Consider the following 14,616-nt stretch of genomic DNA (forward strand, 5'->3'; position numbering starts at 1 on the left):
AAAATTCCACAACAATCACATATATGTACTTACATATATAAATTTTCATTAACAAAATGATACTTTTGATTAGATTCTATATCTTTATTCATTATTATCATTATCTAACACGTCAGTAATTACTGTGGTTGATTGTAAGATCGAGATAATACGATTTTTGTATTGAAGTTTTACTTAAAAAAGTCAATAAATTTCGACCGACTTTGATAAAGACAAACACGATGAAGTCTTTGAGTAAACTGTCTGTCTAGCTACTCGCTTGACTTGATTTCATTAAAGTTATGTTATCATATTGTAGACAGAATAAATATATTGGAATAAAATCATAAACTATTCAAAATTAAGAAAATAGTATTTACTTTAATCAGCTTCTGCAAATTTCCCGCCGCCACCCGACAGAAAGTGAACTTGAAATTTCTCATATTTTCTACCTTCACTGCGATCTTATGATTTATAATAAGAAAGATGTATAGATACAATCAGTGTTGCAATAAATCCTTTCTTAGAGAATCGGGCGCATTGTATTTTCACATCATTATTTGCCTTTTTAATTGCTTCCTATTTATTCGCTAATGTATCAACGGTTGAATAGTGAAAGGTACAGATGTTATTTGAAACAGCAATTAATGAAGACAGTATTTTGCATTAGTCTGAAAGAATTGAAGCCTAACTTTCGCCATCATGTATTTCTAACAATGCAATTTTCTTCGTTGGAATATAATATTATATCAATATTACTCAATGAGGAAATGAATCCAACAAATTTGTTCTTTACTTTCCCTTTTATTGCTCAAAAATCAAGAAAGAATCATTTTCAGTATAAATTTGAAGTAACAAATAAACAATTAGCAATTAATGAATAACAATGTAAAGTTTTCTTCTTACACCGTAACTACAACCTTATGAAAAACAAATCTACTGAAAAGACGCACAAAGTTGTATCTACCGAGACCAGTAAAGGTTCTCAATCAACGCATAGTTGTGTTATCTAAAAGCAGAAGGGAAAGATTTCTTACAAAAGTTCAACTCTGCATTACTGTAATTTTTCCTCATCCCATAAATCGCATCTTTCAATGTACATGCTCCCACTTTCTCCCTCGTGAAGCAGTGATGTCAGTTTTTAGGATTGTTTTTATTTCTTTGTAATCGAAACGATGTGCTTTGGGCGGTACTATTGGGAAAACAGCCAAAAGCCACGTAATATTTTCAATACCATAACGTAATATTCTTTTGTGATTATACATAAGATCTTCGTAATCAAAGAAATCTATCCACATTGCCTTCAACTTTGTCTTTCGTAGTTTAGAAGTATTTGGGATTGGTTTAAATTGTACAGTGCTGAGCTTGAAGCTTCTTAAGATTGTTGGCAGTTCCAGATTGATCCCTTTCTTTCCTCTCTTGCTGACGTTATCTTGTCCACTAGGTATTTGGCCTTGGTGGATGGTGGTCTAAGTGATAGCGTCTCCCATAATGTCCACGTTGCCTTCTTCTACACTCTTGTTCTTTTTGAAAAAACTTCTTGAGTGTTCTTCGCGTTGATACTGAAGTTCCATGCTGTACAACAGTCGTCACCATGGCTCTCTAAAGTCTTCGTGTTACTATCGCCGATTTGGTGCTTCTGGTGTCGATAGTATAAGAAACGCGGTTGTTCTTCTTATATAAATGTTATCTATGATGATTATAGAAATAGGTGTTCTTTTTATCTCTTTTCTTCTATCATTTTATTTGTTATTTGTATTTGAGGTGCATGAACGCAAACATCTTTAGAGATTCATAAGATCAACTTTTGTTTTTTTTTATTCTTATTTATTTGCGAATATGAACCCACTTTCATAATAAAAATAAGGAATGAATTAAAATTAACTGTTTCGTAATTGTCCGAAAACAAATAGATCCTTTAGTGATGGGGATACAAAGCACACCTAAATCCGTCCACCTGCTACGGAAAAGCAACTCTAATTTATTCTTTATTCAGTGAGACAGGCATTGCCGTCGCGTTCCAGAGTTAATTTTGTGCGAAATCTACAGGCACCCGACTGAAAAACTTTTAGAATAAAACGTGTATAATGCCTACTTATTATCAGAGAAATAATATGAATGTGTAACTGTTTTTTATAGCCAGAGGAACTAAGTAAGTTTTTGATTAATTTCCAGATAAATCGTAAAAAATATATTTTTATTTAAACGTCATTTGAGCATGAGATTTTTAACACTTTGGTTGATAAAAATTTTATTACGGCTCCTCGTTGGTATTTGCAGCGTCAGTAGAAGTACTTTTACTTTCCTTGAGAGCGTCAATAAAAGTACTCGTAAAACTGAATATACAAAAAACGAGATAAAAAAACCTGCAGATTCGATGGTACATACTGTTGCTATTTACAGTTCTAATTTATTTATAATAATTTTTTGTTTATAAATTTATACATCCCATTAAATAATTTAACAACAAAGTGAAACTCTACTTTTTTATTAGCTAGTTTATGCAATAATCTAATTTTTAATTTTTCGTAAACTATTTTACTTTCAATTTCATACTTTTTCATATATCTGATTAATGCGACTTCATATTTCAAATCTGACATTTTAATTTCTAGATCGAATGTCGAAATAATTACCTCCCAACAATATTTAGATGTTAATGATTCAATTTACTCGTCAAATATCAACTGATACTTATAAAACCACCAACTTGTTATTATAATTTTCAAAACACGTGTTTTTTGTTTTATTTTTTTCAATCTCACGCAAAATATGCATCTGGTTGTTGTTTGTTTAGATGGAATTTTCTAATCAAAATTTCATCAATTTTTATGAGCCTATTGAGTTGAAATTTCCCATTTCTTGATTTGGATAACATTCAATAAAAAATTCGTGAAATATTTAATGACATCACGGGAATCAATTGATTTAATTTTTTTTAAATATTTTGCATTTTTGTCATTCAATAATCATATGTCTGAATAAAATAACTTGATTATATAAATTTCATAACGACTTTTTGCAGAATATCGATCGGTCTACAAAACCATCGAACACTGAGGTTTCTATATAATAAAATCGTATATTTGATTTGTATAAATACTTTTGGGACATCCTGTATGGCTAGAAATAATTTTAAATGGTAGCCGTGAAAGAAGTTTAGAAAAATTGGCCTTTTTGTACACTACAGACCGTATAAAAACAGTATAAGTAATAATTCTAAGGGAAATACAACCAGTAAAATCTATGGTTACAAAAATTCTTTTCAAATATATATTAATTTTCGTTTTTCGTAGTTCCTTGATAACGAAAGATGTAGTGATACCGCATAATTAATTATTTTAATTTATTAGTTCTCATTTTTATTTTTTGTAATAATAATACTAATTAAATTCTTTCATACCTAATCGGAAGGCTCAGCTCTGCATCGGATTATATCCAAAGCGGACAAGGATTATTCACCCCTCAACCTCGCATCGCCAGAATCTTAAACTTAAACATGGTATTGGACACCGAGAAGCTCAACCAACCGCATGTTGACAAAGAAGCTTCAAACATATAGCTTACTAGCTGCAATCTCTTTTCTGAGACCGAAGTCTTCATAATGGCTATCCGGGATCAAATTATTAAGAGGAATAACATCATCCACCAGAAACTGGCCAACAAATTCGATCTTCTCAATACGTATACACCGTATTACAAGTATCAACCGCAGAAGGTGCTCGAAAATTTTAGACTCTACTACGATAGATCCATTATCACCGATAGACAAGTGACAAATAACAGACCTGATAGCGTGGTAGTTAATAGAAGAATCCATTCAGTCCTTTTTATCGATGTAACTATACTAAGCACTCATAAAGTTCTCAACAGTCACCATAAGAATTTGGCGATTTACGCGGATCCCGCAATTGAGATTAAACAGATGTGGCACAATGAAAACATGGAAATATCCCAGTTATTATGTCAGCAACTGGCGTCGTGCCTAAGACCCTGTACGATAGCATCGTCAAACTGGGATTACCAAAAAACTCCTTCACCGTCGTCCAGAAGGCTGTGATATTGAATACTTGCCACTCAGTGCGCAAGTTTATTATGTGAACCGAGCCTAATCTTTTGGATACTTTGTATCCAAGATAGTAGATAATACCGGCTCTAAGCTGAGTAGTCTTTCTCATGATAGCATCATTTTTATTATTAAAAAGTATATTCACCCACCAATAAAGAAAAGAACGAATAGAGTCCACAACAAACTCTATTTTCATGACATCTTATTATCCACTTATACTAATATACTATTCTCTTGCAATGAAATATGTATAAGTGTAATATTCCAAACATTTTGATGTAATTATGATCTTATTTGTTTGTTTTAAAGCAAATACATTTATTAGAATTGTTTGAGATAGTTGTACCTAATGTAAATTGAATAAATACTTCTAGTATATCGTCAAGATTTTCTTAATGGTACTTTTTCTACCGATTTGGTCTATTTTGAATTATCTTCTATGTCTAGTGTAGTAAAAATTTTGACTTTAACGGTTGAATTTACAATTTTTTAAAATAATTATAAACACAGGATTAGGTTAGGTTTATTCTCATATAACTTCAATCTCCACTAGTTATCAGAAACAGCTCCAATTTTGTGCATTTTTCAAATTAAATACCCTTTCATATCGATATCGATAATATACTTAATAACATTAGAGATGTTACACCCAAAATAAATAATTTTTTGACCTTGATTACTTGGCTTTATGACCATATTTAGAGACATCAATATCGAAGTTCATCTGCAACTATATTTACAAAAACAAATGGTTTCTTTCAATTTGCCTTGACTTATCAACCTATTTGCGAAAGCCAAATAGTAGGTACTAGGCTGTTGTTCTATTTGCTTAAAAGTACTAAAATCATAGAGTCAATGTTAAAAATAGAGAAAGCAGCATGAATGTGGAATTGTACTATTCGAAGAGAGAGGCAGGGTGTTGGTTTACCACTCTCCATCTCTCTTTACTCTCCATTGAATCAAAACTTGTTGTTTGTCTTCATTTGCCGTTCCCACCACTCGAAGCTTCGACATTATGGCAATTGAACCAGAACATAGTTGAGAGAAATAGAGAGTGGCATACCGATATTCTTTCTCTCTCTATTAGCAGTTCAGGTCAACTTGAACAAACTCCCATATCTCGCCCTCTCTATATATAATATTATCTATAAATAAAATACATCACGTGCGAAGACGTCAAAATAATCACACTATGTTAGCCATTTTGACAGAGAAAAATTTGTGGCCTATCAAGATGTTGGTTTATCTGTCGCGAAATTGGCCATCGTATTAACTGTACTGTAATGTATGTCATGTCTTAGCAGAAATGGTGGAGGAACAGTAAGACCAAATGGTCAACCGAGGCGTACCGACGCGCTTCAGACCGTTTTGATACCACACGATTAGTTATTGATCAATGATTTGGAGAGAATTGGCAGACAATTCCTGAAATAGTAATTCTTTTGACTGTCGTTAACGTTTGAAGTTGTGCAATTGAAATATTACGAATAATTTATTTAGTTTAGGCAACACACATTACATGATTTGAATATGCCATGAACTCTGTAAAAATTTGACAGAAACGTCAGTCAGTTAATGTAAATTAATAAATTATCTTGATAAAAATCAGAATATAAATATGTCGTCATGTAAGGAATATGAAATGAGCGTTTCGCCCGAAATTAGATTAAAAGCAGAAATGAACGGAATGAATTTATTGCCGTTGAAATCAAAAGAAAGGTATCGAATAACTGTAAATTAGAAACGTCATATATTTAAATGTCAGTGTTTAAAATTTGCATTTAAAAACTAGTTCTTTTTGTTAAGGCGTCGATAAAGTATAGTACGTAACACAAGCTGTAAGTTACGTACTCGTTTAATTTTGCCACTCGTACAAAATAGGTATACTATTAAATTAGATGTTTATTCATATAACCTAGTTTTTACCATAGAGCTTGCTTGTCTTTAGCTTTAATTGGTATTTTACAGTTGTATAAAAAATTTATTCGGTTCATGTCTCCTAAATTTTTTTTCAAATATCTATTGCTTCACTATATACATACACCAAAGAATATCAATATATTATACACTTGGATACAATGTATATGTTGCAACAAACAAATAAAATGACAGCTTAATGTTATAATCGACAGTTTTGCAGTATAAATTAATTTTGCCATTTCTGTTTTTAGGTAACAATGTCGAAAAAGTCAAGTCAGGATGACATATATCTTGACTTGACCGAAAAAGATAATAACTTTGAATTGATTCCAGTAAAAACAGATAAACAGACACGGTTTGAAGTTAACAGAGTAAACAATGAAGAAGAAAACGAGGAAATTGAACTCCGTGTTAAAATCAACAGCTCAAATGATGATGAGGATGATGTTCATTCTTGTACAGATAGAACCAAGCTGAATAGTGATTATATCAAAAGTTTTAGGTAAGAAATGTTTATCTAGAAACAATATTTGTGTTTTCCAAAAGTATATTGTATATAGTTTAATTTCTTAAAACTAATTAATTATCACATTAGAGGAAACAGAAACAGTTATTTACTCAGCGAAAGTTGAAAATTTGAAATGACTGTTATCTGAGATAATCATGATACATTATCATCAATTATCATTGGTCTAATCAATATACCCCATTGAATAAACATATATTTTTCTTGCTTTTATACCTCAATTCACTACTATAAAGCAACTGTATGCACTATATAGAAAACATATTATTATTATTAAAAAAAAATATTTTCATCTGTTATTGAAATATTTACTCAGTGCACTACCTGCTTAGGGGCTTTCTCTGAAGGTTATGCAATTAATTGGACACATGATACATATTGTAATTGTCATAATATTTGAGAGTGAGCAAATATATTTCCATTTGATTTTTATATCTATAACAGTTATCAACATATCTTACTGTAAATGTTATGATTCAGTCAAATATTGTGAACAAAAATTCAATAAAGAACCTAAAATTTAGGATAATAAACAAAATAATGCTTATTAGTAACAAAGTTAGTATAACTTAAATTAAGAGAATAGTGAAGTTATATTTGAATTCATAAATTTCCAGCAGGCATTTGGCAAAATTAAAAAAAAATCTTTGAAATATATGAGTATATAAAACAAAGATAAGGCTCACTATAAATTATGCAACAAAGTATAAAAAAGAAAGAGGATGAAAGTGTACTAAGAATAAAAAAATATGTGTAAATACAAAAGAACAAATATGCAATAAAAGAAGTGCTGGATGAAAGGAATATGTTAAATATATAAAATTCTAGAGTAAGATATCTGGGTCTTATATGGGAAGCTGGAACGGAAGCTGGGACAAGAATGATATTGGAGTGGAGACGATGTGGGAGAGAAAGAGATAGACCGAGGTGGAAATGGTTGAATGGAAGTGGAAAGAATGAGGGTGAGAAATTGGAAAAATTACTTAAGCTTGACAGAAATTGAAGGGGCTAGTAAACAAGCTGAAGGTGTAAGAAAATGGGGACTGAGCCTTCTTTGAGAAGAGCTCCACAAAGCTTTTAAAAACGTCCAAGCTCCATATAAGGGACATAAGCATAAAAGTTATATTAATTTTATAGAATTTCATAGAAAATGAATTTTCTACTTATTTCCTTTAAGATCTCACTTCTACAATTTAGTTTCAAAGTTTTAGTGATAAAAAGTTATTCCTGAATAGTGTCTTATATGTAGATTGTGAAAGTGACCCATTAATAGTATATTTAAAATCAAGAAAAGTGATAATAATTTACTGATGGATATCAATATTTGGTGTTTTAGTGAGTCAAAATAGGTAAACTAATTACTGTTCCTCATGTACTTTTTTTGTAGAATCTTGGTTTAATACAAATGGTTCAACTTAGAATATAACTTGAAAAATTAGAATTATTTCATTTAATCTTGTATTATTTATCCAAGGCTATGTATAGCACACAATCGAAAATAGTATGGTTGTACAAAAATTAATTATCAGACTGCAGATTTTCTAAAGTTTATTGTATAAATATATTTTTTAAGTTTAAAAACTATCAAGATGGTATCTAATTTCAGACAATTGACAAGGGAAGCTCTACCTAGATTGGATAATTACAGAAATATAATGTCAGTTCAGGCGACTAATAGACCAACATTAGATGAACTTCGAGACGCCACTCTTACTAATAAGGTAAATAATGGTTTGATCATTAATGAAGTATCAATTAGTAGCCACAATGATATAGTTTAATCCGTTTCTGTCTTTTAAATTCATTAAAATTCTCCAATATAATGTACAGGCAATGCAAATTTACATTTCAAGGCTCTATTCACTTTGCTGGAATAAGGAAAATAAAAAATGTACCTAATAGTTGACACAATCATCCGAGTATGTTTGAAGTGCGTAACCACTCATTTTTAATAATCGAAATGAAAAAAAAATCCAAATAACATAAATAATATTGGTGACATATGGTGATTTATAACAATGACTCAGGCAATGGTGGTACTTCAATTGATGTCTTTCATATATCTTTTCGATAATATTTTAGAATGTGTTTCAATCTAACAGCATTAAATACTTTGAAATTTTCAAAATAGAATACTCAAAACTTCGAATAACAAAGAATGATCAATTTCATTAGATGTTTTGAACACTATTTTAAATTCAACAGGTTGTGAAGTTGAAAACTGGACCAGTGATGATTAATATAATTTAATTGGAAACATTGACAATTGTTATTGTCAAAGCAAATTTGATCTTTTTTTTTCTTGGTTAGATTAATATTGTAGGAAAGACAAGATTATAATGTCTTATTTATTTCCGAACTTAATCACAATTCATTTATTCATTGTTTCTCCTGAAACATATCTTGTAATATATAAAAAAATCCTCTATAGCTTAGTGTTTTTCTTACGAAAAACTATTTTTAAAAATCTTTATTCACAAAAACAAAAATACAATTTTTAATTTTACAAATACTGAATGAATGTAATTAATTTCAACAATTGAATCAACTAAAATTCATTACAGGAATGAATCATCAAAATTCATTAAAATATGTTTACAACATTTTTATATTAAATTGAAGGCTGACAAATCTTTATGAAATAGGATCTTTTGCGTTTTAATTTTTAAAGTAATCTTGATTTTTCTATATATTACTCTATTGTAATTTTTATTTGTTGTTTGACAAGTTTGGAAAAAAAAACTGAGAAGAAGGCAAGGTTTGGAAGCAAGGTTTTTGGGGATGTGCGAGGGATAATTTTCATTCACTATCTTGAAAAAGGAAAAAGTATCAACAACGAATATTACGTGAACTTAATGCAACGTTTAAGCGAAGAAATCGAGCAAATCAGCCGCTTTTGGATAAGAAGAAAGTATTATTTCATAAAGACAATGCACCCGCTCACAGATCCGTTATTGCAGTGGTCAAAATTAATGAATTAAAGTTTGAATTGCTACTTCATGCACCCTATTTGCTAGATTTAGCCCCCTCAGATTATTAATTATTCTTATTATAAAAAGGGTATCGAACTTATTGAACACAGCTGAGAAAACTGTAGTGTAGGAGCTAATAGAAGATAACGTCAAAAAATAGATATATCTTTTTCCAAAATTTTTGTGTATTCTTTCTTGGACCAGGAACTTCTAGGACCAACCTAGTGTTATACCTCTCAAATGTACAATATGATCACCAAGTGAGGCCACATCGTAATATTTCGATTTCTGTTAATTCCACAAATGTCGGATGAAAATTTTTTACAAGCCATCTATATGAATAGAAGTATACATCGTACATCATTACTCTCAGTATTCTACTTATAAGTTCACCTTGATTATTAGATTGTGTATTGTATAAAAAGGATTTTAGATATCGCCAGAAAAAATAATCTAAAGGCGATAAATCGAAATATCTTGGTGGACACTCTATTGTGTATTCAATTATTTAGAATAGCAACTGTTAAGTATGGTGATGCATCATCTAACTGAAAACAAATGTCATTAGAATTGTTACCAATTGCATTTCTTATTGCATTATTAAAATGGTATCAAACAATAACTTTTGAATGCGTTTTTGTTCTGCATCCTTCTAGAATTAGTATCACCCATATATTCATAATTGTGGCGATTAACTGTGTCATGTAACGTACACGTGGTATGTTGCATGTAAAACGAGTATCTTCATCTCGTTTCGCATTAAGTTTTGACAAAATTCCATCCTGTTGTCATGTTTATTTTAGGATAATTCTTACGTTACTTTTTTGAGGTTAAAACTTTTTATTAGGATCCCATAAAACCATTATGCTACCATGTAATTTTCTGGATGCACAAGGGCTTTCTATCAAATTTTGTTTAATATCCAAGAATTTTCTATAATTAATTACGGTTTTTGATAGGTCAGTTTTAGGGTAATTTTTAGTTGAACCCACTTCTTCAAAAAGTTTTGGAAATTTGGTTGCGATTTGAATACGTAATATCAAATAAATCTATCTTATCATAAATTCTTTATACAATCACTGATCATAAGAATCATTATTTTTTTTCTGTATATTAATAATAGTAATAGATGTAAAAAGTACTTAATTACAATAAACACATTTTACTAATAACTATGAGAAATAATTTATAGTATTCAATCACAATTAATGACAGAACACCTACTACTTTTGTGAAATAAATAATTTTTTATTAATTTCAATTTTAAACGACTGCGACTTTGGAACTATTAAATGTAGAATTATGTGGTTTTGACGGTTATATTTATAATGAAACATATAACGAGTGATTTTTTTGGTGGTATCTTTTTGGTAACACTGTTTTTGACAGATCAACAAACTTGTTCAGTTTGGTCTATAATTTAATATTAATTCAAATTTATTAACAGTTTGGTCGGCCTACTGAGGGAACTATTCGGAATCTTGTGACTAAATTTCGAACCCAGTTTACACTATTGGACATTAAACCACTAAGACGCAAATGTACAGTTAGGACTGAAGAAAATATTGCGGCTGTATCCGCCAGTGTTACTGATGAACGTCAAATGTCGATTCGCCGCCGTTTGCATCAATTGAGTCTCTGTTACTCCACTAGATGGAAAATTTTGCGAAAAGGATTTGGGTGTAAAACCTTTAAGATAAGGTTGGTGCAAGAATTAAAGCCACACCATCTCTCATAATGTCTAACATTTGGTGAATGGGCGCTGGCAAAGTTGGAGAGAGATCCAATTTTTTATCGAAAACTTGTGTTCAGCGACGAAGCTCATTTCTGGTCGAATGGATACGTCAACAAGCAAAATTGCCGCATCTGAAGTGAAGACCAGTCAGAAGCATTACAAGAGCTACTGCATCTCGTAAAAGTCACTGTTTGATGTGGATTATGGGCTGGTGGCATCATCGGGCCGTACTTCTTCAAAAGCGACGATGGTCGGAACGTTACTGTGAATGGCGAGCGTTACCGTGTGATTATTAACGATTTTTTGTGCCCAAAATGGAAGAATTGGATGTGGTTTCAACAAGACAGTGTCATATGCCACACGGCGCGCGAAACAATGGCCAAATTGAGAGCCGCCTTCGATGAACAGTTCATTTCACGTTTGGGGCCAGTCAATTGGACGCCTAGATCGTGTGATTTAACGCCTTTGGACCATTTCTTGTGGGGCCATGTTAAGGCTAATGTCTACAGGGATAAACCAGCAAAGATTGACGCACTGGAAGCCAATATTGAAGCATTTATTTGTGAAATACCGGTCGATATGTTGAAGAGAATGTGTAAAAATTGGACCTTGCGCATGGGCTATCTAAAGTGGAGCCGCGGCCAACATTTGCATGAAATTATCTTTTTTTCAAAATCAAATCCTATACCTCTTAAAAAACCACTGATTATTATGAAAATCTGAAAATTTATACAAAATATACTGTTTAAAAACATATTTTAGTGAGTTATTTAGGAGTAACTTATGCAAATAACCTGAGTCATTGCTTTGTAAGCCTTAATAAAAATTGAAATATTAGTTACGTTACTTCATGAACACACTGTGAACACACTAAACTAGTTAATCATTTTCGTTCACGTTGTTTTAGTAGCCTTGTTGGTCCCAATTGTTTCGCTTATGAATGTAAAAAAAACATTTCCCCTGAAAAAAAAATCAAATTGGAATTTGATTGAATTTAACCTACAATTCGATCTCTAGTTGACGCTAAAAAGACCTTAATAATAAAAGAGATAAGAATAAAGATATTTTTGTGTGAACCGTAGTTCATGTAGGTTAAACAGAAACATTTAAGCATGTTTGAAAACAAGGTGCTGTAAATCTTTTGTGAAGAAAACAAAGAAAAACAGTAATAACTTTTAAAAATCAAAAAACTATATCGTGCTATACAACCAAATCTATATAATTGTAAGAAAGTACTAAGGTTGTTTGAACGGTATCCGACTTAACAAAGAAACAAGACAGCGATGCTGTAACCTTTTTAAACAGCCTTTTACGTATGTTTTAACGTCATCTTCTAATAAACAACTCTCCTGCAATTGGAAGTTTGGACACAGAAAAAAGTCACTGATGGCCTGATCTGGTAAATACGGTGGGTGGTCAACCAATTTGAAGCGCAATTCGTGAATTTTAACCACGGCAATCACCGAAGTGGGAGTGGGTACGTTGTTTTAGTAGAAAAACGCTTTTCCCTTCAAATTTTGCAATTTCTGTCTTTATATTATCAAGAAATGAAGTCTAACATTTTTCTATTATTGTTTTACCTTTTTCATGATGACTATCCTTTTAAAACGATCGCTATCATTTTTTCGACTGAAGATACCGTTACTTCGAAGCAGGTTCATCCTTTACAGTCCACTATCTTGATTGTTTATCAAGTGAAATAAATGCATATACTCGTAGAACTATATTTTTTGATAAAATGTTATAAAATACTCCGTCTCTAGCAGAACAGAGTTGATCGTCTCACTATTCAGCATCGTACCATGAATGGTATGGAAAAAAAGCTCGTGATGAGGAATTTAGGAATCAGTTGAAACTGAATCTAATTCAATTTGAATGTTATTCTTTAGGTCACTATAAAAGTAAAATTTTGTCTCCAAGTCAATAATCTGCCGAGATGCAGGCAGGGCCGGATTAAGATTTATAAGGCCCGGGGCTAAAATAATGACGGGGCCCCCTTAAGGATTTCGAAAACCCGGAAAAATTTACAAAATAATATCAATACGTTAGATCTGTGGTATCAACACATCAAAAAATACAGAATGATTTCCAAATGATAGTGCCCTCTTGGACCTGGGGCCCGGGGCTATAGCCCCCCCAAGCCCCCAGCTTAATCCGGCCCTGGATGCAGGACTTTGCATTTGTATTTTGCCACCCAGTACAGTTCATTACAGTTCACAATAAATTTGTATATTTTACCGGCCAAACCGGATTTAAGAATAAACTAGTTATGCCTAGGCCAAACTAATTGATCTTGATATAAGTCGAAATTAATTGAGCAAAGATGTCGGGACTTGTACATGCGGTAGCTAGATTTGTCGTTTCAAACGCATTTTGCGTGTAGTTGCTAGCCGTGCATAACATATTTAGTTAAAGACCTCAGTTTGAAACAGAAAGTTTACGTTAGAAAAATTTTTTCTTTGTCAAAATAGATGAACCTACGTTAAGTCGACAAGCAGATCAAACACAATGGAGGAAAAAATTTTTGATAGAAATTTTACAAAGTGAAAGTAAAAAGTCTTCTCATTATAATGTGTCGTTATAATGAGGTTAGGTTAGGTTAGGCAATGATACTCTGCAATTCTAATGGCCACCAAAGCACACCTTGAAAAAATAAATAACAATTTCAAAAATAGAGATATGATTATTGTTTTTATTTAAAAAAACACTTATTTATTTTTATAATATAATTTTTTGTATTGCCAATTATCCGCAGCTTTTAACGACCATACATTATTGTTTTAATAAAAATCATTATTTTTGGAATAACGGAATATTTCATTCAGTTTATTTATTTATTTTGACTTTCTAGATATACCATAATGTTTAGACTAGTGCGTATTTATCTCACGATCAGGATCAATTAGTTTGGCCTATGCAAAACTGTTTCGGTGTTAAAGTGTTTTATTTTGATATGGATTATGGGGTGGGGTGGGCAAAACCTTTTGATGTACGTCCCAATTAACGAACCTCAGGCTCGATCATATTGTTACGAAATAGTTCGCAAAATGGTTCCCTAAGCTACTATGGAATTTTAAAAATTCGATGAACTTTCTAAATAATTTCTAGGAAAGTCTCTTTATTTATTTCTTGTGTTTCTTTTTGTTCTAGAACTTTGTCGTATTCTATTTGTGGTATAAAAATGATTAAGTGCAAACGCAGGTAAACTTGTGACCGGTAGGTACAATAATTTTATCTTCATCAACGTTTAAGTTTTAATCTACTATATATTTTTAACCTTGATAAAGATCAAATAAAAGATTGAAACGTTGGCATTTTAAAAAAACTCTTTTACAGTTTTATTTTGAGTCCTCAACCCGCAACGCCATTCGAAATCTCGTAGTAGAAAGGACAGTAATGTCATCAATAACATTAC

The 14,616-nt window shown here is 31.4% G+C and overlaps 1 protein-coding gene across 6 annotated transcripts in view; it reads left to right on the forward strand.

The window, feature by feature from the left end:
• The first annotated feature begins 1,898 nt into the window (after window positions 1-1,898).
• LOC130898926 (solute carrier family 12 member 2) overlaps window positions 1,899-14,616 on the forward strand; it is a 30,271-nt gene continuing 17,553 nt past the window's right edge. The window contains exons 1-3 of one of the 6 annotated variants that reach the window (XM_057808530.1): window positions 1,899-2,131; window positions 6,220-6,470; window positions 8,101-8,215. In XM_057808530.1, coding sequence (XP_057664513.1) covers window positions 6,226-6,470; window positions 8,101-8,215 — 360 coding nt within the window. In that variant the 5' untranslated portion in view covers window positions 1,899-2,131; window positions 6,220-6,225. Of the gene's footprint in view, window positions 2,132-5,575; window positions 5,930-6,219; window positions 6,471-8,100; window positions 8,216-13,560; window positions 13,790-14,073; window positions 14,418-14,616 lie in introns of those variants that run through there. The other 5 variants (XM_057808527.1, XM_057808526.1, XM_057808529.1 and 2 more) reach the window with 5 other exon arrangements.

Source organism: Diorhabda carinulata, chromosome 10 (assembly GCF_026250575.1).
Source record: "Diorhabda carinulata isolate Delta chromosome 10, icDioCari1.1, whole genome shotgun sequence".
In the NCBI taxonomy this organism is placed as follows: domain Eukaryota; kingdom Metazoa; phylum Arthropoda; class Insecta; order Coleoptera; family Chrysomelidae; genus Diorhabda; species Diorhabda carinulata.